At 44.9% G+C, this 26,459-nt stretch overlaps 3 protein-coding genes across 9 annotated transcripts in view; all 3 read left to right on the forward strand.

Annotated features, from left to right (window-relative positions):
- The window catches only part of LOC117749344 (dnaJ homolog subfamily C member 13), a 29,324-nt gene extending 22,703 nt beyond the window's left edge, over positions 1 to 6,621 (forward strand). For all 4 annotated transcript variants that reach the window (XM_034559743.1, XM_034559744.1, XM_034559745.1 and 1 more), the window contains 16 exons: positions 80 to 475; positions 563 to 676; positions 788 to 904; positions 1,229 to 1,406; positions 1,513 to 1,604; positions 1,692 to 1,791; positions 1,913 to 1,987; positions 2,068 to 2,180; positions 2,262 to 2,431; positions 2,531 to 2,573; positions 2,764 to 2,937; positions 3,279 to 3,458; positions 4,068 to 4,208; positions 4,305 to 4,448; positions 4,571 to 4,670; positions 5,405 to 6,621. In XM_034559743.1, the coding sequence (XP_034415634.1) occupies positions 80 to 475; positions 563 to 676; positions 788 to 904; positions 1,229 to 1,406; positions 1,513 to 1,604; positions 1,692 to 1,791; positions 1,913 to 1,987; positions 2,068 to 2,180; positions 2,262 to 2,431; positions 2,531 to 2,573; positions 2,764 to 2,937; positions 3,279 to 3,458; positions 4,068 to 4,208; positions 4,305 to 4,448; positions 4,571 to 4,670; positions 5,405 to 5,502 (2,235 nt within the window). In that variant the 3' untranslated portion in view covers positions 5,503 to 6,621. The remainder of the gene's footprint in view (positions 1 to 79; positions 476 to 562; positions 677 to 787; positions 905 to 1,228; positions 1,407 to 1,512; positions 1,605 to 1,691; positions 1,792 to 1,912; positions 1,988 to 2,067; positions 2,181 to 2,261; positions 2,432 to 2,530; positions 2,574 to 2,763; positions 2,938 to 3,278; positions 3,459 to 4,067; positions 4,209 to 4,304; positions 4,449 to 4,570; positions 4,671 to 5,404) is intronic.
- Positions 6,622 to 7,690: 1,069 nt separating this feature from the next.
- On the forward strand, positions 7,691 to 20,417 carry topbp1 (DNA topoisomerase II binding protein 1). 3 transcript variants are annotated; one of them, XM_034560355.1, is made up of 28 exons: positions 7,691 to 8,085; positions 8,221 to 8,309; positions 8,415 to 8,549; positions 8,650 to 8,793; positions 9,371 to 9,552; positions 9,678 to 9,871; positions 9,952 to 10,128; positions 10,214 to 10,380; positions 10,514 to 10,677; positions 11,009 to 11,253; positions 11,754 to 12,073; positions 12,555 to 12,727; positions 13,544 to 13,755; positions 14,067 to 14,383; positions 14,516 to 14,701; positions 14,825 to 14,940; positions 15,078 to 15,201; positions 16,210 to 16,368; positions 16,464 to 16,593; positions 16,699 to 16,900; positions 17,145 to 17,371; positions 17,618 to 17,760; positions 17,869 to 17,962; positions 18,606 to 18,769; positions 18,907 to 19,035; positions 19,130 to 19,219; positions 19,406 to 19,567; positions 19,826 to 20,417. In XM_034560355.1, the coding sequence occupies exons 2-28, from the start codon at positions 8,223 to 8,225 to the stop codon at positions 19,952 to 19,954; spliced, it is 4,572 nt and encodes a 1,523-aa protein (XP_034416246.1). In that variant the 5' UTR covers positions 7,691 to 8,085; positions 8,221 to 8,222; the 3' UTR covers positions 19,955 to 20,417. The 3 variants fall into 3 exon arrangements, with proteins under 3 accessions (XP_034416246.1, XP_034416247.1, XP_034416248.1); XM_034560356.1 differs by having other exon boundaries at positions 17,872 to 17,962; XM_034560357.1 differs by having other exon boundaries at positions 16,497 to 16,593.
- Positions 20,418 to 21,907: 1,490 nt separating this feature from the next.
- The window catches only part of tmem108 (transmembrane protein 108), a 38,750-nt gene continuing 34,198 nt past the window's right edge, over positions 21,908 to 26,459 (forward strand). The window contains exon 1 of one of the 2 annotated variants that reach the window (XM_034560699.1): positions 21,908 to 22,410. The gene's annotated coding sequence lies outside the window, so the exon portion shown is untranslated. Of the gene's footprint in view, positions 22,411 to 22,655; positions 22,728 to 26,459 lie in introns of those variants that run through there. The other variant, XM_034560700.1, reaches the window with a different exon arrangement.

The raw sequence follows: 26,459 nt of genomic DNA on the forward strand, positions 1-26,459 counted from the left end.
GGAGCACCAGCGATGTCCGCTTTATACTTTTTCTGCAACCAGACAGCTCCTTGATGTTCTCTCCCTCGCCTCCTCTCAGGGTCTCCCAAAAACTGCCACCCTAGCAGTACAGTGCGTGAGCTCCTTCGCAGTGGACTTCTTCCTTCAGACCCATCTGTACCACGCCGGTGTGCTCTGGCACCTGCTGGTCCACCTCTTCAACTACGACTACACGCTGGAGGAGAGCGGCGTGCAGGCGTGCCAGGACACGAACCAGCAGGAGGTCGCAAACGGCCTGGCCAAGCTCAGCCTGGTCGCCCTCAGCCGTCTGGGAGGCTACACCCAGACGGCACACAATCCAGACGGAAACAATCCTGTTTCGGAGACCAACGGCATTGAGGGCACGCCTCCGGAGAACCCCACCATCCGCAAGAGCTTGGCGGCCATGCTGACGCCATACATCTCACAGAAGCTGGGAACAGGTTCTCCTGCTGCGGTATGTTGTGCAGGTGCATGGGGAGGGTTGTGTCGAGCTTTTACATCCATGAACCCCGACACCGAGCTGAGCATGTTGTGCGTTTAGGTCTTGAAGCTGCTGAATAGCAACTCTGAGAACCCGTACTTGATCTGGAACAATGGAACACGAGCCGAGCTGCTGGAGTTCCTGGAGGGTGAACAGGAGGGAAACATCAAGAGGGTACGAACAACACATATAATATCATCGATTACTGTATAGATATTACTGATGAGCTATGACGGAGTAAAATAAAATGTTATTCATGCATCCTTTTCTACGGCCTCTTCACAGGGAGAGAATGATAAAAGCTTTGGTGCAGAGTTTCTGTTCTCTGATCACAGCAAAGAGCTGATAGTTGGGGAGATCTTTGTGCGGGTCTACAATGAGCAACCGTCTTTTCCTCTTGAGGTGAGTAAAAGAACAACATGGTGCCATTCGGTTGCTAGGGCAACAGCTTTGGTCCACGTTTACTTCCTGTCAGGACTGCGCCTGCATTAACAAACACTGCAACAGGAGCTACAAAGGGCCATCTAGTGTGTTCATGTTGTCAGGTTTGAAAGGTCTGTTGTTTGCCCTATCATCAGTCTGAATTAGACTATTGAAAGAGACATATTCATTACACAATAGCTGTGAATATTGACACACTATCTTGATTTAATCTTTGTATTTGGTACATGACCTAGACTTTAAACCTTTTTGCCATGCTGTAATGTGTTTCCATCTCCGTTTCAGTACCCCAAAGCCTTCGCAGCAAGTCTTCTGGACTACGTGGGCTCCCAGGCCCAGTACCTCCACACTCTGCTGGCCATGAGTCAGAGTAACAAAGTAGAGTCCCAGCAGCATGCGGAGAGGCTCCGCTTCGCTGAGATGGCTTTAGAGGCTCTTCGCAATGTCATCAAGAACAACCCCGGTGAGATATGACGCTTCCTCCACTTCTACTTTGTTTGAAGAACCCCCGAGTAAATTAATTTAGATGTCCTAACTTTTCTGAGCTGTCACCTTTTGCATGCTTTCAGGTTCGGAGTCGGAGTGCATCGGCCATTTCAAACTGCTCTTCTCGTTGTTGCGGGTTCATGGAGCTGGCAGAGTGCAGCAGCTGGTTTTGGAGGTAGAGATTCTCTTGGTCCCGATATCTAATTATGACTGTGGTTCCTCGTGATCTTTGCATTTTAAACATAATGCGTTTCCTCCGCAGGTTGTGAACACAGTGACGTCAAACCAAGAATGCGTCAGCAACATTGCTGAGTCGCTGGTGTTGTCCAACCTTTTGTTGCTACTGCACTCGCTCCCCTCCAGTAAGAAGAATCTTTCAAACAAAAACACTAATCATTGGCCCACAATTACTGCTCTTTGCTGTCTTTTCTAACTCATTGCAGTGTTGTTTCTGTGGAGTAACATTTTTTTGTGCATCTTTAGGCAGGCAAATGGTGCTGGAAACCTTGTATGCACTGACTTCCAACACAAAGATAGTTAAAGAGTCTATGGCTAAAGGTCAGTGTCATTCGTTTATTTTCCATATTTGTGGGAATTGTGTGCTCACAGATGCTCATGTTAATCCATTTGCTCCCCAGGTGCTCTGATCTACTTGCTTGACCTCTTCTGTAACTGCACACATCCCCAAGTTCGCACACAGACCGCAGAGCTCTTCTCCAAAATGACCTCAGACAAGCTGGTCGGCCCAAAGGTCAGTCTTCACAGACACGAATAGAAGGGTTGAAAAGACAAATGTCCTCCTCGCGTCATCTTATATTCTCGTCTCCGCCAGGTGCGTCTAACGCTGATCCGTTTCCTTCCTGGCGTGTTCATGGACGCCATGAGAGACAACGCCGAGGCAGCCGTGCACATATTTGAGGGAACGCACGAGAACCCCGAGCTCATCTGGAATGACGGCTCAAGGGAGAAAGTGTCCACCACTGTTCGGGAGATGATGCTTGAGTATGACATGAGCCCAATTCAATACCTTATTTAAACAATGCTTGAGTAGTTTGAGATATTGGAGTACAACTAACTGTGTAATATTGGGTGTTTTTCCAGGCACTTTAAACAGCAGAAGGATAATCCTGATGTGATCTGGAAAGTAAGTGTACATCACCAGCAATAAAACATTATTTCAAGGATCATTTATTGTCATTGTGCACCACAGGGATGCACAACATAAAGCAGCTGTAGCCCATTTTCAACACAAAACAAACAAAAACAGCAGTAAATATGAAGATGTTGTCGTGTATGATTTAATGTGACAATAAGTTATTTGCCTGTGTGCTCAGCTGCCAGAGGACTTCACAGTGGCTTATGGGACAGGACAGGGCGAGCTGGAAGTCGGCGGCGTCTTCCTGCGTATCTTTATTGCTCAGCCGGGCTGGGTGCTTCGCAAGCCACGAGAGTTCCTGGTTTCTCTTCTGGAGACCCTGACGGAGCTGCTGGAGAAAAACAACCCCAATGTGAGCCTCCTTACTTACTGAGAAACACAAACGCACAGTATTTCATATTTTTGCTTACTCATTTCTTACTAAGGATGCCCCTCTCTGACTTGATTAGGCGACTAATCGATTGTTTTGTTCTTAAGATTTATTTAGTCGATTTTAGTAGTTTTGTTTTGATGCTTTTCCAAGAAACTTCAGAGCACATCTCTGTTACGCACAGGATTTAAAGTGAGGTGTGTGGTTCTGTGTGGAGAAACTCAGTTTTCAGTCGTGTTAGTCGACTAAGCGTTTCTTTGGTCTGCTGCGACAGCGCTTATTCCTACACTAACGTTGTCACTTCTTCCCGTGATCTCCTGCAGGGCGAGGCCCTGGAGACGGTTACCACGGCAGCAGTCTGTCTGTTCTGCTCCCAGAGCCAGCTGGCCGACCAGGTGCCCCCTCTGGGTCACCTGCCTCGAGTCCTGGCGGCACTCAACCACAAGAACAACGCCGTGCCCAAGAACTCCATCCGTCTCATCCACGTGCTGTCGGACAACGAGGTGAGGAGCCAAACATCCACATACAGCTGACTTTACTTTCTGCGCCTCGTTCACACACAGACGACTACAACAGTTTGAACAGCAATACTGTGTCTGAATTTAGATTGTTCTGGGAGTAAACTTATAGTACACCATGTGCTTACTTGCGAAGTGCGTGACACGGCTTTTGTGTGCTTACCGGAAAATGAAAATCGAAACATTTGGTTCTCCGTTACGACTTGACGGCGCTTTATCGTCTAAATTTGACCGTAAGATAGTCGCCCTCCAAAATATCTGCCGGCTAGTCTGTTGTATTGAAACAGAATACAAATGAACGTGAATTTCCTTACTTGTGTTACTGTTACACGCCATCTCTGCCATTTTCACAAGTTTGGTGGTCCCTCCCCTTTTGCTACGTAGCCACGGTGATAGTTGGGGGTGCATACCACACTCAACCTTTTTATTAGCGCACCATCCAGGAACTGCAATACTAAATCCCTTTAAGGATTCACACTCAACGAGACCAGAGTTCATGTACCACGATTATTCACAGGCTCACTTTGCTTTCTTAAGATTTGCCGACAAACTATTTATTTCTGCTCTCGCTCACGCTCACATTGTTTTGTCTAGCTGTGTGTGCGCTCCATGTCGTCTCTGGAGACCATCGGCCCCCTCATGACTGGAATGAAATCTCGGGCTGACATGGCCGGGTTAGCGTGTGAAGCTCTCAACCGCATGTTCCAGAAAGAGCAGACAGAACTAGTGGCCCAGGTAAACTGTCACATTATTATTTATTTGATTTTTTTATTGTGTGCATCATGTTTGATGACCATGTAAAATAATATATTTTATGAATGAACGGAACAGGCTCTCAGGGTGGAGCTGGTCCCATACCTCCTGAAGCTGCTGGAAGGAATCGGCCTGGAGACGTTAGACAACCCTTCAGCTACTAAGGCCCAGATAGTAAAGGCTATCAAGTCCATGACTCGCAGTCTGCAGTACGGAGAGCAGGTATGATACATGAATACATGACTAGCAGCATTAGGCAATTAAAACCACTAAATGAGCAGTCCTGTTACATCAAACTGGTTATTGGTCTTATTTGAAACTATCTGCCAATCACTGCTTTGCAGGTGAATGAGATTCTTGCAAAGTCTTCAGTGTGGAGTGCCTTCAAAGACCAGAAACATGATCTTTTCATCTCAGAGTCACAGACCGCGGGTTACCTGACAGGTAAAGTATTTATATGAACTCAACCTGCTATTTGAACACTCGGCATCACACAATCTGACATTTAACAAGCGAAACTGATGAAATGATGTTCCAGTCGGTGTTTACAAGGTAAGTCTTGTGTGCCTCTCTCTGAGCTGTTCTTGAATCTTAATGCTTTGCTTTATCCTAAAACCACCTCGGGGCTGACTCCTCACTTGTGCTTGAACCCAGAGAGCCTTTCTCTCTCCACGGCCTCTAACTTCCTGGCTCTGCCCTTCCTTTCCTCTTTGTCCTCCACGTTTCCTCCTCAGGGGTATCCACTCCTTCTCTCCTGGCTGCCAGTAGCCCACTGCGAGGTGGGCTCTAGACTCCTAAGCTGGGCCCTCCCAGCCCACCTCTCTCTTGCTCTGATGCAGGTAGACGTTGACCTCGCTCCTACTGCCATTCCTTGCCCCTTTACTTCCATCTTTGACCCACACTTCATTTTCCATTCCAACCTCTCCATCTTAAAATTGCTAGCAATAATGTCATCTTCATCTCCATCTCCATCCACCAACTTCTACTTATCCCAATCCAGTTTCAGGAACTAACAGAAATGCCCTTGAAAGTTGAAAATGAGATGCTTAGTCAGAGTAGTGATCCCGCCTCCATACGTTAAGTAGTTGATGTCGTATAGTTTAGTACATCATTGTAGCTCAACACTAGCACTCCAGCTACCCCACCGAGTAACACCTGGTCTAATTTGTCACCTGTAGGTCCAGGAGTAGCAGGTTACCTTACAGCGGGAACTGGCACCCCGGTAATGACCAACGTCCCACCCCCTGTGGACAACGACATTGGAGACCAAGGCTGATGGACACAGTCACAGTCACGCTCAGGCACCCAGACTGCCCTGCTGCTTCCCAGCTGCAGCTCAGAGGGACTGTCCAGCTCCCAGACGAGGGGATGGGGAGAGAGAGAGAGAGAGGGAGAGAGGGAGAGATAGATAGAGAAAGACGGAGGAGAGCCGGGCCGTCATTGACCGTCACCAATATCGCTGCAGTAACACCTCCTCCAGCATCACTCTCCTCTCCCCTTCCAAATGGCACTCAAGTCTTCACAAACACTTTGAAATAGTTTTATCGATTGACCACATTTGTTTTGTTTCTGTGCTACTTTTCTTGTTTCTTCCAATGACACACAGAAGAGTTTACTTTTTGTATGAATATATTTTTTACTTTAGATTTTTTTTTTTTTTTTTTTTTTCATGACAAAGACATTGGAATACTGAGGCATATAGGATACGTTAACTGTCTCTTCTCTGTTATCTTATTCCTCTGTGTCATATCCTGATTGGCTACACTTTATCCAAATCCTCAACAGAGGACACTCGGCCTTGTTTGTGACACATTTGTGCACAGGACCTATCCACCTCTTACCTAAACATGCCATTTACTAGTCTGTATAATGGATTCTCATGTGGAAAAGGAGGAACATTGTTGAAGTAGAAACATCTGAAAACATTTGTGTAAGATTTCGCTGCCTTGTTTCTCCACAAGAAATTGTCATTTGAGCCCTCGGCGTGACCTCTTGCCTGGTTCGGTCAGGTCTAGTTCCATCCACCCTTTCAAAGTTGACACAGATCTGCTCTCCAATGTCCAGCCTCTTATTCCTCTGATCTTAATGCATAGTTAATTCTGCCTCACTTCTTTTTTTTTTCTTTTTTTTTTAAGTGATTCTCTTTCCCCCCAGAATGCAAAAAGCACTAGAATATTTATAAGTGGATAATAATCAACGAAAATGAGCTTCTGCTAAGACATGATGAATGACGTTGACGGTTCACGAATCTATGTGAAAGACTAGTGCAATTTGTGAAATGTTCAATGTAATATTACGTATATAAACTTTCTATTATGAATGTACATTTAAAAAAAAATAAAATCTGTCGCACTTGTACATAAAATTTTAAGAATAAAAGGGAACCCACAGTGTTGTTCTTTTGTACTTTTGTGTTTGTAGTCGATATTTCAACAGAAAGCTGTTTGTTTGCTCATGTTTGACCGCCTGCAACGTCATAAAATGTGCTCTGAATTTAACAAGATGATTTAACATTTGACAGCTGGGATAGGCTCCAGCGCCCCCGCGACCCTAATGAGGATAAGCGGTATTGAAAATGGATGGATGGATTTAACATTTCATACTCGCATGCTATTAATAACTGCGAGCCATCAAACTTTTACTTTACTCATAAACTTGAACAGATATTAGAGATTTCCTTCGGCAGCTTGCATATTTTTATTTTGAGGATAAACATTTGCAAAAAATGTTGAAGTTCTCTTAAAGCTTATATTTATATTCTTATACTATATGTATATATTATGCTGAGGAAGATTGGCTGCCATTACATATTTATTTGATAGACAAAATCTTCTGAAATATATAATTAGCTAAATAATTCTTAAATTAAAAAGCCTGTATTGTTTGAATAAATGTAAGAACCATAATTCTGGATGACATGGACTTCTAACCTTTTTCCGAATTTAGATTACGTTGTGTTAATTCTTTTATTTTAAGTGCTTTGTGAATAAATGATATTACTATAATTGTGTAGGTTTTTAGAGTTAATGATTTGTTATTCCCTCATAACCCTGGAATAATGTATTCACATTTAGGCTAAAACTGTTTAAAATATATTATTTTTAAATATAATCTACTCTAGACATGGCTTTTATTTAGGTTAATGTGATATAACGTCACACTATACAGTCTGGTTACACCTGATCTGGTCACCCATAGACGGTGTATAAGGTTACACCTAACTGGGTCAGAAATGTAGAATTTTTGCAATATAAGTATAAGGCTAAATATTAATCAAAACATCTGACTTTTACTATTTATTTTTGTCGTCTCTTTCTGTTCATATTTTCAAACCAATTAATAATTGTACAACTGAAGTTGTAGTGCATTTATATAATAGCACGTTGAATATTAAACGTAGACGCTGCGGAACCATTCACCTTTGGAGTCCGACTCCACACGGTCGAATTAGCGGGCAACACCGGAAGTCGCGTCGTTGGCGCGAATAACAACAACAAAGCTGATATTTCAATTTGCGAAGCTATTATCATTAAATTATAAGATGTACAGACTTTTATTCAACACGGTGGAGGCCGTTCGTTCACGATAATATGTATAAGAATGTTATTTAATGTATTTTTAACGTCATAACTGTTAACGTTTGTTTTAATGTTGGCTAAAGCAGTTACTTACTCGTGAGTTAGCTAGACAAGCTCTTCCTACAACGGACAGTGGCCTTAACGCTATATGCACTTTTATATTTGGATATTTCTCTGTTGACACGACGATGACTAGTTCATATTAATTACTCTCTGTAACGTAAAACGTTAGTTATTATCCAGCTACCTCTTTATTTATCTGGCAGTGCATCAAAGAACAGGTAAGTTTCCTTCAGTTAATTAACATTATCGTGAAAGAATATTTAGTGATGGCTGTTATCACAAAACTAACGTTAAAATGCCATTATAAACAAACGTGAATGCAGCTAATGTCTTTCCCACTGGTCCTTATTCAGTTATGTCCAAAGGAGACAAGGGAGGCTTCATTGTGAAGTTTGTGGAAAGCAAAGCACAGAAAACAGAGTATGCTGTCAAGGCTTACGAGGTAAGGTTCATTATCAAATCTTTTGTTGATGTTTACCTTGTTGCCACTGTGCTAATGTCTATTTGTTTGCAGTGGATGATGACCCTTTTCTTGCGTTTTAAACAGGCCATTTTGGAGCTGCAGTCTGACAAGTACTTGAAAACCATCGAGGAAGATGCAGTTTTACAGATGGACCAGAAGGACAAGTCTCTGTTCGTCTTCAGCAGCTTCACCACTCCGGCCTTCCTGCACTGCAAAAAGGTATGACTCAATATTTGATACATCAAAACCTGGGAATTTGTGAAGCCTTGTCTCTGATGGTAGTTATTCTCTTTCTCACTCTCTGTTATTTGACATGTAGCTTGGCTGCCGAGTGGTGAGTCCACTGGTGGTGTTGTACTGCCTGCAGCAGCAGCACTGCGTCCCCAAAGCAGAGGAGCCCGTCTATAACATGGCAATGGCTGACATCACTATTTCCTGCACCAGCTTGGATAAAGCATCACGGGTAAGTTCCCTCCGTGTGACACTTATCAGATTGTTGCTCTCTAATAAATGCCAAAGATGTCACAGAGTGTATTTATGTTTTGAACATAAAACATTAAGTAATGATCGTAAAATATACGTTACTGATTAAATCTGAATAATGTCAGGCAGTTTCCTCTTTCCCTCCTTTTGAATGGGCTGTCTCAGGTAAGGTGATTTATGTGTGGGATTTATTAGGTGTCCGTCTCAGCTGCCTGTCAGTGATATGAACACGTATTAACGTATATAGTTTTAAAGAATACAGAATAGAACTATTATGACATGTTAACTAATGTAGCTTTTTTATCTTATGAAATCGCACAAACCACGAAGACATACTTTTCAGTGAGTGCATAACATTGTTTGCACTTAATAGTGAAAGTCTGAAAAGGACCAATTCATATGAAAGCTGGTCATTATAGTGTTACATAGATGAATATCCCCAAATACATACAACAAGTGTAACATAGTGCACAAGTAATCTTCTCCATAGGGGGTTAAAAGTCGGGAATGCGCAGCACAGTGTTCTCCAATGTCTTTGTGTCTGTCTCTCTCGACAGGCAGCAGTGATGGATCTGGTGCAACTCATGGGTGGACGTGTCTATCTTGATCTAAATGTATCGGTCACACACCTGATAGCCGGAGAGGTGGGCAGCAAGAAATACCTGGTAGCGGCCAGCCTGGGTAAACCCATCCTGCTGCCTACATGGGTCAATGCCTGCTGGGAGAAATCTCAAAACGGGTATTAAAACTGACATTTCTGTTCTAACATCTATGTAGAAAGATACATACAGATTTTTTAGGGATGTTTTCTTGGCCAACTCTACTCTTTTGACGATAATTAACACCTTGTTCTGCCTCCTTCAGTCTGTTCCGGTATACAGACCTACCCATTGAGGACTACCTGTGCCCTGTGTTGCGTGGCTGCACTGTTTGTGTGACTGGCCTCTCCAGCACAGAGCGTAGAGAGGTGCAACGGCTCTGTGATCAGCATGGCGCCAACTACACCGGTCAGCTCAAAATGAATGAGTGTACACACCTCATCGTTAGTGAGCCAACAGGTAGGTCACTATCAGTTTCAGCACAATGGGTTCCATTATTGCTACTAGTATCATTTGTAAGTGTTTGTATTTGTTTGCAGGTCAGAAGTACGAGTGTGCAAGGAAGTGGAACGTGTATTGCGTGTCTCTGCATTGGCTCTTTGACAGCATAGAAAAGGGCTTTTGTCAAGACGAGAGCCGGTACACTGTGGAGCGTAACGCATCCAAGACCACTCGACCGCACACTTCCACCCCCACTGGCACCAACAAGAAGGAGGGTGAGCCACAGACTGATGGCTGTTTGTTGTGTACTGTATTTTTGTCTGTAACAATGTATTGAAGAATCGTGTTTTTTAACTCCAGAGGGTCCATCTCTGCTGGGCTTGAGCCACATCTCTGTGAATGCTAGCATGACAATAAATGACACGGTTGTCACCAACGGCACCATCAGCCGCCTGGAAGCTCCAGACCCCATTGATACTCTGGATCTCACCGTGTGCCCAGCTGATGATATATTAGATGGCTGTAAGGTAAACAAAAGAATGTTCCTTTTCATTCAGAGTGGAGATTTCATTTCCACTATTTTGTCGTTTTCTTTCTTTTTTTAATCATGCGAAATACATAGATGAGGATTTATTTCCCTCTTTGTCAAATGTTGTGCAGCTGTACCTGTGTGGCCTGCCAGGGAAGAAACTGGAGAAGCTGCGTCGTCTTGTGAACGTTGCAGGAGGTCTGCGCTTCAACCAGCCCAGTGAGGAACTCACACATGTGGTCATGGGAGAGCTGGACCAGGACCTCAAGAGTTTTCTGTTCAAAGCAACACATAGGTCAGACCTGCAAAGATTATGACTTTACATAGAATTTATTGCATCCTCGCCTATTGCAAGTTTTTATCCCCTGTGTCTTTTCAAAATGTGTATATGTTACTATCAAATGAAAGCAAATGCCTCAAAATATTATAATATAATATAAAAGTATAAACTACATGGACTTGAGGCCTCTCTAAATTTAAGTTCAGGATACATCCTTGCCTTATCCTGAAATCTTAAATTTGTTTTGCAACGTATGTTTTCACAAGGTAAAATATAAAGAATCTCGCTTTATTACAGCCTGTTAAATGATTTATTATGATGTTCATGTCTGTATGTTGCTTCTCAGACCCCATGTAGTAACAGTGCAGTGGCTGCTGGACAGTTTCAACAAAGGCAGTCTGCTCCCAGAAGCGAGTTACCTCCACCCCGACTGTCTGCCCCCGGCCCTGGCTGCTGTCTCTGTGTCGGCCCGCCGCACTCCTTCCTCCCGGCATTCGGCTGGTCCCCCTGCAGCCAGCCCCACCACTCCCAGGCAAACCAGAGCTGAGGAAGATCTGCTCTCTCAGTACATGGATGATGACCCTACATTAGGTAAGTATCTGTAGTTAAAGAATAAGCTTTTATTGGATACCATTAAGAGATTTTACAAGATATATATATATATAGTTTTAGGGCTGCACGGTGGTGTAGTGGCTAGCACTGTCGCCTCACAGCAAGAGGGCCGCGGGTTCAATTCCCGGTCGGAGCGGTCCTTCTGTGTGGAGTTTGCATGTTCTCCCCGTGGCAGCGTGGGTTCTCTCCGGGCTCTCCGGCTTCCTCCCACAGTCCAAAGACATGCTGTAGGTTAATTGATCTCTAAATTGCCCATAGGTGTGAATGTGAGAGTGAATGGTTGTATGTCCCTACATGTGCCCTCGATGGACTGGCGGCCTGTCCAGGGTGTCCCCTGCCTTCGCCCTATGTCAGCTGGGATAGGCTCCAGCGCCCCCGCGACCCTAATGAGGATAAGCGGTAATGAAAATGGATGGATGGATGGATGGATGGATAGTTTTATATATTACAGCTAATCTCATTTTTCTTTTATCCTGCAGTGGACATGCCCCCACCAGCAGAGGGCAACCGCAGGAAGTCCGTCCATACATCTGCACCTTGGGCGCCAAACCTCACCAGAGGACCAGAGCCAGACTCAACCCTGCAGGAAGCCAGCGAGGCAGGCCTCTTTTTTGGGAAACGCTTCCTACTTGTGGGCTTTGGCGCCGAGGCAGAGACCCAGCTCTCCATACTGGTGACAGAAAATGGAGGCACGGTGCTGATGGGCCGTACACGTGTTGTGGCAGACTACGCCGTGGTCCCACTGTTGGGCTGTTCAGTAGAGGCCACCGTGGACGAGGTGGTCACTGACACATGGCTGGTAAGATTATCGTCATACTGCTTTAATTGTACTCGTGTCGGGAGGAGGGCGTGGCTTTCCTGCTGAATTGAGAGCTATCTTTTGACTTGTCAAACAAAAACATATTTTTGTTAATCGTCTTTGTTGCTCATCATATTTTTGAGTCAATAGTTGAGTCAACAGTAGTAAACATTCTCTGGTTCCAGCTTCACCAATATAAGTATTAGCTGCTTTCCTCTTTTTCATATCCTGTCAATTCTAATATATTTGAGTTTTGGACTAGCGTTTGCACAAAACGAGGCTTCTAAAGACGTCGCCTCGGTCTCTGGGAACTTGTGATGGGCATTTTTCAAATTTTCTGTAATGTTTTTGCCGCAGTCCAACATAATTACATTTCACTGATTAGAAATACATATTTGTTCTCCATCGGTTCTGCGTGCCATGATTATGCTTCGTAAGCTTGATACAGGCGTGCTTTGTTTTTGTTGTTCTTTTTTTTCAGGCCATGTGTGTGGAGAAGGAGTATGTTCTGCAGCTGTCCTCCAACCCTTTGTTCACACCCGTTCCTCTGATGGACGGACGTTTTCCCCTCAAAGATTGCGTTCTCTCTGTCAGCCAGTTTACGGGAGCAGAGAGGGAGTCTTTGGTGGAGCTGGCCAAGCACCTCGGAGCCAAGTACGGTGACATTGCAGTCCTACTCTTATGCGACATTGAGGCTGCTGTAATCGATTGGCTACCGCTTGTTACCGGACAATATTTGTTCTAAATAGTTTGATCGTCGGCCTCTTAAAAAAAACCTCAAATAATACTGCAAGGTGTGTTCCAAGGAAAGCATCCAAAACATTTCCACACTAAGATCCTCATCAGTCACGTCAACGAATACGATGAGCTGCTCCTAACAACCAGGCGTCAGCTGCGAGTTGAGTCTCTAAGAGAGGGAGTGAAATATGTTGCACATGTTGCCTGACAAAAAAAAAATTCATGATACTTTCTCATATTAAAATTGTATTAATTAATAGCCAATGTTGTTAAAAATGGATAAGTAAATAATGCTAAGCTACGCGATATATGAAAAGATTCAATCAACCCTGTGTTTGGTATTGGCCCCAAAAATCCTGATCGAAGCACCCGGTACACGGTATACACAGTATGAGTAAGAGCTGTTCAGTTTCAGGTGTTTACCTTTTCCAAATTGATTAGGTCAAAGAGTTTAATGCAAATAGCAAATGTATTTATACAGCACAATTCATAGGCTTGGCGCAAATTGTCCAAGTGTTTTATATTATACATTTTTTGCATTCACGACAAGAATGTCAAAAGTGTAATTTTCTTTGTACATGTTTCTAGCTGTATCAGGTCCCGGACTGTGGCGTTATGAATGCAGAAGAAGTGCACGTTGTTCTCCCTCCTGCTTACTTTTACCCTCACGTGTCCGGCCTTTCCTTTTCGTGAACAACCTGTCTTGAATCTTTTCTTCTCTCCCCACTGCAGTGTCCAGGATTACTTTGTGCGCCTGGCCAACCAGAAGAAAGGGATGCTGGCCAGCACTCACCTGGTGCTGCAGAGTCCCGAAGGCACAAAGTACCAAGCAGCAAAGAAATGGGGGCTTCCAGCCGTCACCATGCGCTGGATACTCGGGTCTGCTCGCACCGGCCAGAGGGCAGAGGAGGGGCGTTTTCTAGTGGACCTGCCACCCTCACCAGGTTAGAAAAGTTTTAAGTGGATGTCAATTCGTGTTTTTTGTCAGCGTTGGCTGGGTTTAGAAACATGATGGATAATAATTATAGTAATTAGTGTTTTGGTTTTTTTGTGCTATAATTTATTTCACACTTTAACTTATCTGACAGATTAGTCTGGAAAAAGTAAAATAAGATTGACGTCCAAGGAATTTGTCGAAGTGTTTCTGACTGAAATAATATACAATTTGTCTCTAATCGTTGTTGTCGAGTGCGATTCTGGAGTGAATGAATTGTTTCCTGTGCTGTAACGACGGCGTTCTTCTCTTCTTCTGCAGAGAGGGAGGATGAGAGTTTTGTCGGCGGCTCCCAGAAGCCGGCCATGCCGCCGCCGGCACGTCTGTCTCCAGAGATCCCTTTGCTGGGTCTCCAGAGCGGTAAGGTCGTGACTCCGCTGGATTTGGGTCGCCTCCGGAGCAAAGTGTTACGCTCTGTGTTGGATGAGATGAAGCCCAAAGAGGACATCAGCACCCCCAAAGAAAACCAGGGGGGCGGCGGAAAGAACCCCCCTCAGAACGAGGCCCCCCTGCAGCTGGACACTCCGTCTCGTTTCCTGAGCAGAGACCAGCTGTTCAGGCCGTCTTTCAACTTCAAGGTTGGGAGCCACTGAGCAGCAACAGAATCTAGTGATACAAGTACAATTTTAGCTTTATGATATAAAAGGCTTGAAGCAATTAATTGTGCGCTGGTCGTCCTGTTAACACGTGGACTGTTTCTTTGGTGAAAGGATGCTCGAGGAGCGTTGGAGACTCCAGCGGGGAAATCCAAACCAGGAGAGACGGCGGAGACCCCGCTGACTGATGTCATCAACAGGAACCTGAAGGTGTCGCTCGCCAATAGCACCCGAAATAGCGCCTCAGATATCCAAGCCATCACCGCTAGCCCCCAATTTACCAAGACGTCTGAGAAGGAGGTAAACAGAAATGCATAACAAATACAGTATGCCTGTTTGTAAACTTGACATTGGTGCTTTAATCTTAGAATCTCTTAATTTGTTAAATACAGTGACGCTGATGTTCTCAAATGTGTTTGTCAGGTCCCGGAAAAAGAAGTCAGCCCTCTGACTGGTGTTGTGATCTGTGTGGGAAAGAAGCTCAGCAAAATGCAGAGTGAACTCAATGCCGTCGCTGCCTCGCTCGGAGCGGACTTCAGGTATTCGACACACCTCCGCTTCAATTTCAGGATTAGTTGAAACAATCTTGACGTGCCCATATTTACAGTTAAAGTGTTGTTTTTCTTTTAGTAAATATGGATGTTTTACAAACATTTCTTCATCAACTTGTTTTCAGGTGGGCGTGTGACGATACCGTGACACACTACATCTACGCGGGCCGTGTGGGGGACAACACCCGGGAGTACAGAGGAGTGAAGGAGAGAGGGCTGCATGTGGTCTCCCAGTACTGGCTGCAGGCGGTACGTTTGTTTACCAGTAGCAAATATGAATATAAGCCACGTTCTTTACTTTACTACTCAACTTGTTTTTTTACTCTTAACTGCACAGCACAGGAAGCTATTAACAAATCTGTGGAGCAGTTCATAGTTTTTCACTTTTAAATGAAGTAAGACTGAAATGAATGATGATTTAATTGATTCACCATTTAGAAAATGACAAAAGATTGTGAAAATGGCTCATTACAGTTTTTTAGTTCCCACGTTAAATCTTTTTATTAATTTTAATTTTATTAACATTAATTAAACCAACAGTTCCAATAACCAAAATATTCTTAATTTAGCATAATTAGATAGAACCGAGAAAAGCTCAAATAATTAAAAGACCATCTGCAATACTCAACTTGATTTAGTTTGTTATTGAGTTGAAACATATTTGTTATTGAGTTGAAATATATTCATGCGTTCTCGACAAACATTTACCAAAATAAATCTCAAGAGTATTTAGTCATTGGGAATGCCGTAGAAAAGGATAAATCTGTAAAAGAATAAGAAATTAAATGAGGAAATTGAAGATAAATAAATAAAAGAATAGATAGAGACCTAAAATTTGAAAGAATAGTTACAGGTATTTTCATTAATTTTTCACATTTATTTACGTCAGATATGCAAAAACTAAAAATCATATAGATCAATATATGTCGAAATATATGAATAAATACACATTAAATGCTTATTAATATTGTTTTCTATTTTCAGATTTATTTTTCTATTTCCACATTCATTTTATTACCCTCTTCCAGATTTATTCTTTTTTATGTCACTCCTAGAACTTCACACCAGAGGGGGCCCAAATCCTATCTCAGTATGCATTTGGCAAAAGCAGCCTTACATATGAGCCCAATCTGTCAGAGGAAATAGTAACTATAGACAAATGGCAGTTTCAGCTATGTTTCCCCTCATCTTTGTTGCATGAAATCAATTATTGTGTCTAATAAGCTTCTGTTTTATGTGCTGTGTCGTCTTGAGCAGTGTGCTGAGGAACAGAGGCACGTCCCCGAGTCTCTGTACCCTTTCACCTACAACCCCAAGATGAGCCTGAACCTCAGCCAGGTGCCCAACAGCTCTCAGAGGTCTCCACCTTTTACACGCACCCAACTCAAAGACATCACGGAGGCAAAGGACGAGAAGGTGGGTGTAAATATTCAGAGCGACACTGGATACTGTCGTGCAGGAATCAATATGCTCTTAGTAACGTCTAATGAAGAAGTACGTTGTTAATGCAGGAGTGTCTTTCCGTTTATCGATCTGTCCGTCAGTGTGGACACGTTGCCACAGAAGAAGCCACGACATTACGCCGTGTAAGCGATGGAAGCGTCGATAAAGAAGACACGAGTGGCGCTGCAGACAGAAGCGGTGGGTGTCTTTTCTCCAACTCGCGTTTAATTTGCACAAAGCTCCTTCTGCACGTTTTGAAGAACACGCTGACTCGTGAGGTGGATTTTTCCCTCTTGTGTCCAGATGTTTCCGAGACTCTAGAAATGAGAGAGAACCTGCAAAGACAGCTCCAGGAGATCATGTCCGCCACCAAGCTGACGACGGGGAAGCGTACCTCGGTCCGACTCAGCAGGATGGGGTCCGGAGGGGCCGACTCGGGCCCACACACACCTGACGGGAGCCGGGTCGGACGCTGCGGGAGCAGACGTACTCTGGAAGCTCTGAGGTAAGGAAGCCAGGCATTGAGGAGATAGTTCATGTGAAAGCTAATACAATTGTTCATTTAAAGCATCTCAAAGCAAATTTGTATCACTGTTAGGACTATTGTTGTGCTATAAAACCTAAACAGTGTATGAATTATAATGTGTTTTTAAATGACAAAGGTCAATTCATTGCGTGATGAAGTGAATGATTCCGTCTTGCTATAGTATATAGCTACTGGAAACCCAAATAATATGTTGTGATTTCAGGGTTCCCAGAGAAGCCGCTCTGGACATCAACACAGAGCCATCTCAGAGTGAGCAGATAGTTTGGGATGACCCGACAGCCCGGGAGGAGAGGGCCAAGCTGGCTGATAATTTACAGTGGCCCGGTAGTCCATCCCAACACTCTGAGCCCCTCGCACCTCCACCCCCCAGTGCAGAAAACGGCCCCCAGTTCAGGGACTCCATGACGGACTCTGAGCTGGTGGAGATGGGTAAGATAACTAAAGTGTTCGCTAAGTGGAGATTTATAGCAAAATCTAACCCTATAAACATATTCTTACGTTGAGATTATCTCCTAACTACCACCTGACTGAACCAACTGACAACGGAAGTGTCAGATAGTTAGTCAGCTGTTTATTTACCTGCGTCTGCAAAGAATAGTTATACATATATATATATATACGTTCAGTTTGATCTATTGAACTTGACCTCCACTGTAATCACTGTGACCTCCACAGCCGCTTGTGACGTCATCGACCAGCACATGGGCCGGAGAGTCACAGCGGCTCCAACGGAGGAGCGAGAACATGACATCCTCACTCCCAAAGCCCCCAGCATCGCCTTCCCTCTGGCCAACCCGCCGGTCGCACCGGAGCCACAGGTGTGAAGATTCCTGTTTACATTAACAACAAGAAGTTGATGCATTAATTACTGTGATGCGGCCTCTTTTAAAACTGGTGCTAAACGGTTCTTTTCTTTCTCTCACGAGGAGCCAGAGGAAGAGAAGCAGCCACCCAGATTTCAGCTGTCCTCCCTCAGCCCACAAGAGCGCATTGATTACAGTCACCTCATAGAGGAGCTTGGTGAGTCTTCCACCTAATTAGGGCTCTAACCGTGATCATGCTTCAGTAATGCATCGCAGGCCTGAAGTCAGAGGAGATCATTCCTGCTGACTAAAAAGGAGGAACTGCCTCTGGGGTCTGGGAATGTTGTGAGCTCAGTATTGTCAGATAAACCACTGCTCATCATAAATGTAATCATTATTGGAACTTAGACGGTATATTCAACTAAGATACAGCATCTACAAATAGAGCCATTAAAGGAATGCTTCACTCAAAACGTGACACACCAATTCAGGAATGCATGGATGAGTAGCGTGAGACTGTTTATGTGGAAGTGTGTTAAATAATAAGTAAGGAGCATACGACTGGATAAATGAGACTTGGATTATACTGCAGGAGTTGTGTTTTCATGTAGTTATTCTTTATTCGCCCTGTAGGCATGCGATTAAAAAAACTTGTTCCTTAATAATCTTTTCTGCAAAAGTGTGATTAATGCTGCCTCCTAAAGGTTTCACTTACAACAGCTTATAGGGAGTTGGCAGCTATTCATACATTTAGAAAACACGTTTTTTAATCAGCTCTGTGACTAACTCCAGATTAGGTGCAGAATATCTTATCTGTATTTCTTACTTTCCTTCCTGTCTATTTTTATTTGCTATTTTAGGCGGTGTCATCCTGGACAAGCAGTCTTTCGACCCCAGCTGCTCCCACATCATCGTCGGGACTCCTCTGCGCAACGAGAAGTACCTGGCAGCCATGGCGGCGGGCAAATGGATCCTGCACCGCTCGTACCTGGAGGCCTGCCGCTCCGTGGACCGCTTCATCCAGGTCAGCACCTGAAGACCTATGGTTTAGTGTCGCCAGCAGACTCACGTGTGCAGTGGTTTTACTCACCCGACTGTGACAGCGCTGTTGTGGTTGGTTTAATGTGTCGCATGGTAGTTAATGACCTGCGTGTGTTCCAGGAGGACGAGTACGAGTGGGGCAGCAGCTCCATTCTGGACGCGTTGCCCTCCATCACCTCCCAGCAGAGGAGACTGGCGTTAGCTGCCATGCGCTGGAGAAAAACCCTGCAGGGACGCTCTGAGCAAGGGGTACCTCATCACTGTCATTTGTATTGCATTGTCTACTACTGGACTGTTAACGGATTCTATGCATTATTAAATGTGTATAAATGTGTTCTTTCAGGGAGCCTTCAGTGGATGGACGGTCATGCTGAACATCGACCAGATCAGAGAATCAGGCTTCAGGCGGCTACTGCAGTCTGGCAGGGCGAAGGTCACTGCTTGTTTATTTGTTGTGTTCAGTCCAACATCGTTTACTCATCACTATTGCGGTTTTCAGATCAGGCAAACGGGCTAACCGTTTATCAGAGAGAAAGAGTTGGTAGTTCTGTGAATACAGCAAAGCCATAGTTTCCCACCTTTTGAATTCCTCTCTCTCGCTCTCTCTCGCTCTCTGCAGGTCATGCCGAGTCCCTCCCCGTCCTCGTACAAGGAGACCACTCACCTGTTTGCAGACTTCAGCCGGCTGAAGCCCGGAGACTTCAGAGTCGACGTGTCGGAGGCCACCGCCCACGGAGTCAAATGCTTGAAGCCAGAGTACATCGCAGACTACCTCATGCAGGTTAGAGAAGCTTTTCAAATGAATCGTTACAAATGAGTGGCTTCATATTATTTGCGAATAAACAAAGCCTGAGATAATTCGTTGTGATGTTGTAAAAAAAGTGCCCCCCCCCCCCCCTTCCCCAACAAATGTTTTATTCATAAATGCTGACTATAATTCGTCTGTTTAACATGTCTTGTGAGGTCACTTCATAAGAGTCAAGTTAGACCCCGGAGATTAAAATGTTAACGTGTGTGTGCTTTTATTGCACCGAAACAGGAGCCGACCCCGCCCGTCGAGCTTTACCACCTGACTGAAGCTCCCTCTGAAGAAGCTCCGGGCACTCCGTCACGTAAGCGCAAAGGAGCAGCGGACAACTCCAGGCTGAAAAAGACACGTCTGAACTGAAATGTCGAACTCCTAAATAGTGTCTTTTGAAATGATGATTGTAAATACGAATTTATCTAACAATAAACTAAGTGTAGCATTTTGTTTTGGCATCTTAAAATCCAGTGCATTGCAGTCTGTGCAGTGGACTGTAGCCATGATGGATGACTTAATGAAGGACTGAAAGAAGTGTCGAGTCACGTTTTGTAATTGGGTGCAATAATATGGTCTGGCCTGTGAAGGGCAGTACATCTTCACCGTCTGACTCTGGCCTGTGTTACAAGGGGAAGGCAAGTTTCTAATGAGCCGTTTTAATCTCTTGAAAAAAGAATTATTATTACCGATGAATAACTTTATTTATTTTTCTGTCGACGGTTATATTTGTGTAGCTGTTTCCTGCGGCTCGTTCCTCCTTGATAAACGTTGTGCCCGTACGCTTGTTTCACTTTGTAACAAGTCAAAGTAAATAAATAACCTAAATCAATCGGCCGTACTCTTCCTCACACTCGTGATCGCGGCCCACTTGTATCTGCTGTTGATCTCCCCGTGCAGTAAACACCAGATTTTGTTGACCACTTGTTGATTTAGGCCTTTGGTCGTGCGTTGTGCTGTCTCATACCAGGGTGCCATCCAAGGTTAGATGCCCCTGTTGCCTCCCATATAGGACGGATAAGTGGTTTAACCTCATAATAGATTGACCAGCTGACGGCCTCCACACAGACTCAGCTTTGAGCTGCTGTTTGAGAGGTGTGGGATTAGAGGAGCGAGAGCTGCACTGACAGAGGAACATGACTCAGGCTGCTGCGGCTCAGAGCCTCCAGAGGCCTCCTACGAAGGAAGGAGTAGCTTCACTTGTAGAGGTTTGGACAAAAAGGTGCAAATGCACCCCTCATCATCAACAACAGTACTCTGTTATTCATTTATAACACTGGGTCCCAACCTTGTTTTACTTCTGGTCCATTTAGAATGAAGCAATTGCTTGTGACACCTGGTCATATGGTGCATATTGTAATACATTGTGAGCTGTTCCACCAGTGGGTTTCACATATTTGCATTTAAGACCTGAAAAGGTGAAGCGACCCCTTATAGATGGCAAGCGGCCCCCCTCAATAGTCTTGTGAAATGATCTAATGGGAATCTATTTTAGTATAACTTAAACTAAAAGGTTTTTTTGGTTGTTTTTTTTAACTGATTGAGTTGTCAGATTAAAAAAAGATTAAAACTATCCGGGGAAAGAAGAGGCCCACTGGAGCCTGCAGGACATGTGTATGTATTATTATCTTTAATTAACGCTAATTTAAGGAATAAATTGTCATTTGTTTCTCCTTCCCTGCCTAATATATGACTCAGTGGCTCTGTGCAGCAGGAAGGAACATGGCCTGCAATGGTCCAATGTCTTCTATCCTCAAGCAAGTTTTTTTTGTTATAGGTTCTGGAGCAAATTGTGCACTGACTTTGTCCTAAATAAAATAAATGAATAAAAAAACAAGCTGTAGGAAATAGTTTTATTTAGTGCATGACTTTTGGATATCCAATGAAGCATGTTTCACATGAATATCAGCCGCTCTGAAGCTGGTCCCTCACACGTCCTGCAGCTTTAATGGAGGCCTGACACGGTGTCTGCAGCAGTGCACCACGAGAGACCAGCCGGAGCTGTGGGGATGAAGTGGCACCATCACCGAGCACCGAGTCAGGACATCCTGAAGCTTGTGTTCAGTCAACAGGTGTCCCGCGGGCTAATCTCCCACTGTGCCGACTGGCCGGTGGCCAACAGCTCCCTCTCCCGAAAAGGTCACTTTAAGCTTTTTCTTTTTCGGGTCGGGACAGTTGGATTCCAGCACAGACCCCTCCGAACAGTGGGAGGGAAACTCTGCAGCAGCCCTCATTAAAATTCCCCGTCCGTAGACACTCGCCACGATAACAAAAAAAAAAAAGAAAGAGAAAAAGAACCCTCCTTTAGTGGGTGGCACCGGCGTCCTGCGCGCCTCTTTAATTGCGCACCACGCAATTCGCGAGCGAGCGATCGGCGGATCACAGCGGCGGAATCACGCTGCCCCGAGGCGGACACTTTAGTTTTTCGTCCCCCCCCCCCCCCCCCAACACACACACACACACACGCGCGCGCTATTTTCATTCGTCCCGTCAAGGCTGGCGCACAAGGTCCGGCGATAACGGGGAGGGGAGGGGGGCGCACCTTACACGTCTCATCATCCAGCGGCCGGACGCGCCGCGCGCGGACACACACACACACACACACACACACACACGGTCTCCGGGCTTCGCTTGGCATTCTCGTCGCATGCAAAAGACCCCCCCCCCCCCCCCTTTTTTTTTTTTTGATGGTGACATTTCTCTCGGCGGGGGCACCGGCGACACGTGCGCCTGGATGGTGTGAAGAGTGACGCGGCGGCTTTGGGGCTTCATTTCTCTCGGATACGCCAAGTACCCGACGCGACGGCGCACCTTGTGTATCGTAGGTGAGTGCATCGGTTTCTTCCTCTACTCGGGGGGGTCAGGCGGCTCCCCGTGCGCCGCGCTGCCTACCTGTGAGGGTGTTTCATTGGCCGTGTTGCGTGTTTGATCTGGCCGAGCATCCGATTTGTTGCAAATCCCTGCTTGAAGGTTTCCAGTGCTGCATCCAACTGTGACTGTGACAGTGTATGGTGAGCTGTGAGTCCGGAGCGTCATGTAATGCCCTGAAGTTGAGCTGCTGCTGCTGCTGGTGCTGGTGGTGGTGGTGGTGGTCAGTTCTCTGGAAGATTTCTGGAAAATCCTAATTTCCCTGGAGAGAAAGGTATAGATACATAATTTGTTTGGTGGATTCATGTTTTGTGTGGGATTCAAAATGTTTTACTCTCTCTTGGCAATCCTATAAATTGAAAGAAAATGAGATTATTATGGTCTATTTGGAAAATGTGCTGTGGAGTGTTTCATTAGACTTTGGGTGGCACTAAATTCTTGGAAGGATTCGTGGTAAAGATGTCTTGCAGTGGCCGGGCTTATTGACAGCAGTGGCTTGTTTACTTCCAAAAACAAGGAGTTAAAAGTTTTTTTTAGACCAATCCATCTTGCAGCTTGAGGATCTCTGTCCTAAGTGCCCTTCAAGTGGTTTATTTCTCAGGCAACATGGCAGCAACAAAGCAGATAATAGGAGGAACTCTCTTAAAATGTACGACCACCGTGAACAAACCGGCGTCACCAAATACCCCGTTTGAGTGTGGAGCTCCAGCTTTGTTTTCAAGCACACTGGGAGAGTACGGAGTATAAAGTAAAGTGTGTACTAATTGAACCTGCCGGCCACTCTCTCCATTGTGCCAGGAATGTTTGGTTGCCCGTTCTCCACAGAAACCCCCCAATCCCTTTGTTCTGGAGGACAATCCTCCAGTGCCATGTGTGTGCAGTGGTAGGGGGAGGGAGAGGGGTCAGCGGGGGTATTGACATCTGTAGCTGACAGCTTCCTCGGGGCGAGTTGACATGCTGTGATACCATGAATGAGTATTAGGGAACATATGAGCGAAGCACTTAACAGTAATGAGGACGTTTATTCTTTGTGCATCTGGAGAGATATCGTGCCGCGCTGCAAACTCCGGCAACATTCATTGACTGTAACCAGATACATAGAGATGATTTATGTTTCAGATTGCTGTTGATCAGAAAATACTTGATGGGAAAAACGTTCAATCGGCCCAAATCCTTTTGTTTTTGATTAACTGAATTGGTCCAGTGTGCGGCTTTTTTTGCGACATCTAGTGGCGAGGTTACAGATTGCAACCAACTGAAACTTCTCCAGCGTGCCGAGCGTATAGAGGAGGACTACGGCGGCCGACTCGATAACGCGAATGACTTTATCTAAAGCTACTGTTTGGTTCGGCTGTTCTGGGCTTCGGTAGAAAGATGCCCGGAAGCAACAAGAATTAGCGTGTCAGCTTGCTAACATCGTCACAATAACAAGGCGAACATGTTGATGTTCAATATAATGTTTTAGAATCAAGATGTAGACAAAACCAACAAATGTGAACCTCAAGTCAGGAGTACGCGCAATGTAAATGTCCATCCTCTTGGGACAAGGAAAATCTGTACAATTTCATGAAAATCCATTCGTTCATCCATCCAATCCATCCATTTTAAAACGGTTCTTCAGATTCAGCTTGCTAGTTTATATCATTTAAAATGTAATATTTTCAAATGTATGTATATTGATCAAGGAAACACAGTGTTTAAAGACGTCAACTGGGGCTCTGGGAATACTGTATGTGATGGGTGTTTTTACATATTCTAATCAATTCATTCAGAGGAAAATTGCCAACAAATCCTTCCAATTCTTTCTGATGTTGTCCCGTGTGATGGAGGCCAAAGTGTGTGTCAGTCATTTCAACACCTTCCTATTTGGTGTGATACTGTCAACATTAGGAAGAGTTATTAGAGGGCTATGGCTGAACAATCTCCACAGCTGCTCTCTTATCGGCAATGTCAGGAAAAGTCTACATTACACTGAAAAAAGCCCGGAAACTATCAGCTTTCACATCCACGTCAGCAGACCTCCCTTAAACAAACGTATCGGGGAAGTTCCAGGAAAAAGGAAAATCTGGTTTCTGACTCCTGCAGCAGAAAGTCCGAGCTGATGGGAAACTGTTGGGGAATGTGACCGTGGCAGTGTTTCATGGCTTTCATGGTTTTAAGTAAGCATCGCTGATGACCGGTAGAGAGTGGTACACCATGAGCTGGAATGCAGGCCCCCATTGGCCCCCTCGCGCTCCACAGTATGTGCGATGGACTTTGCACCTTCTTCCGGCCTGACAAAACAGGATTTAGCCGAAGCAACGGGAGGAAAAAGCCAGCCGGTGCCTGTGCCATTTCTTTTCATGTGTTTTGTAAACGCCACACAGTATTAACGAAGGCCCTCCGCTGCTTTCAAAATGACTTAAAGCTGAGAGAGGTGGTGGGGGGGGGGCACGTATACAGGAACCACTGGGTGGGGGGTGGAGCCACTCTAAAAAAGCAAGCCGAAAAATACATTTCCCCCCCCCATAGCTACTTCTGATCCTATCAGCTAAAGACGGTTCCCATGGGACTAGGCGGCGAGTCATGCTTCAAAAAGCCAAAAGCAACCTCTCTCTTTCACCGTGTGAACCGTTGGAAGCCTTCATACCGTATTCAGTGGTATCAGCGCAGGCTCTGTTGACCATTGGGGGGTATCAGTGCCTCAGGTAAACAACCCCACCTGCCCCGACCACGCACAGGTGGAGCAGATAGGAGGTAGTGAATAACGAACCATTATGATGATGAAAGGGGGCGATGGGCGAGGGTAGATAAGAGTTTGGCGACCGTCAGAGCGTGAGGTGTTTACAAGGGGAATTCCTCACATTCCTCAGCTGCAGCCATGCCACTCCAATCTGCACCTCCACCCACTGATGGTCACCCTCTGTGCCGAGAGGGACCCAAGGGGCGAAAGAGCCCAAATAGCCGCCCCCCCCATCCCTTTCCCCAGGAAGTAGCCCCTGATAATGTGTTATGTAAGGCGATTATTGAGTGTTGCTTTAGAGATTTTGGGCAGTATTTGAGAGAGCTAGTAAAGCAGGCTGAGGATCAGGTGCAGCAGACCCCAAGTTCTCACACACAGAAGCTTGTTTTTAGCTTTGAATGGGGGGGGGAAATGATTGAGATTTTAGCCTGCGTTTCATTATTAGTTGTTGTTCCAGAATAACCAGTGAGGCCTTGATGGCTGTGTGTGTTGAGGATCCCCAATCACAGTAGAAGTGGGTGCAACCATGCTAGCAGCCATGCTAGCAGCCATGCTAGCAGCCATGCTAGCAGCCATGCTAGCAGCCATGCGTCAGCCGGTCCAACACTTTGGTCCAGACTGAAAGATCCCAACAGCTATTGGCATTTGGTACATACTTTCATGGTGCCCAGAGGATGAACCCTAATAACTTTGATGAGCCTGGGACCTTTCAGCAGATCAAAGTTTTCACTTATCAAGGGAAATATCTCCACATCCTCAAGATTTATTGGCAGAAATGTAGGTGCAAACGTTCAGGATTTCCAGATGATGTATCCTAAAGACTTTATTGTGCCACCATGAGCTTCACATTTGTATTTTTAATTGAAATGTATCAAACTAACTTGTAAATAGGCATTGAATTTAGTACAGGCCTTCTTGTTCGCCTCAGGATGAATTATAATAACTTTGTTGATGACTTTTAATCTGGCGCCACCAGCAAGTCAAATATTGAATTCGTCCAATACTTTGGTTTTTAACCAAATACCTGCAAATCCCCATCGGCCCATCATCAGTAAATCATAGCACGCTAACAAACTAAACTAAGATGTGGAACATCAGCGTGTTAGCATGCTGACGTTAGCATTTAGCTGAAAGTGCAGCCTCACAGAGCTGCTAGCATGGCTGGAGACTAGGCTTGTTTGACTACAGACCTTTATGATAAAGGTTTGTTCTGAAATACTATAATCTGAAATATTTAACCTTCAGGATGAAGACTCATTGCTGCAACATAATTTTCACACAAAA

The sequence above is a fragment of the Cyclopterus lumpus genome, chromosome 20 (genome assembly GCF_009769545.1).
Source record: "Cyclopterus lumpus isolate fCycLum1 chromosome 20, fCycLum1.pri, whole genome shotgun sequence".
Taxonomy (NCBI): domain Eukaryota; kingdom Metazoa; phylum Chordata; class Actinopteri; order Perciformes; family Cyclopteridae; genus Cyclopterus; species Cyclopterus lumpus.

Excerpts from the sequence above, each read along its gene's own strand:
- topbp1 (XM_034560355.1), top strand. The coding sequence starts at position 8,223 with ATGTCCAAAGGAGACAAGGGAGGCTTCATTGTGAAGTTTGTGGAAAGC. Across the intron at positions 8,550-8,649 it reads CCTTCCTGCACTGCAAAAAG|CTTGGCTGCCGAGTGGTGAG; the intron begins GTATGACTCAAT and ends TTTGACATGTAG. Across the intron at positions 8,794-9,370 it reads GCTTGGATAAAGCATCACGG|GCAGCAGTGATGGATCTGGT; the intron begins GTAAGTTCCCTC and ends CTCTCTCGACAG.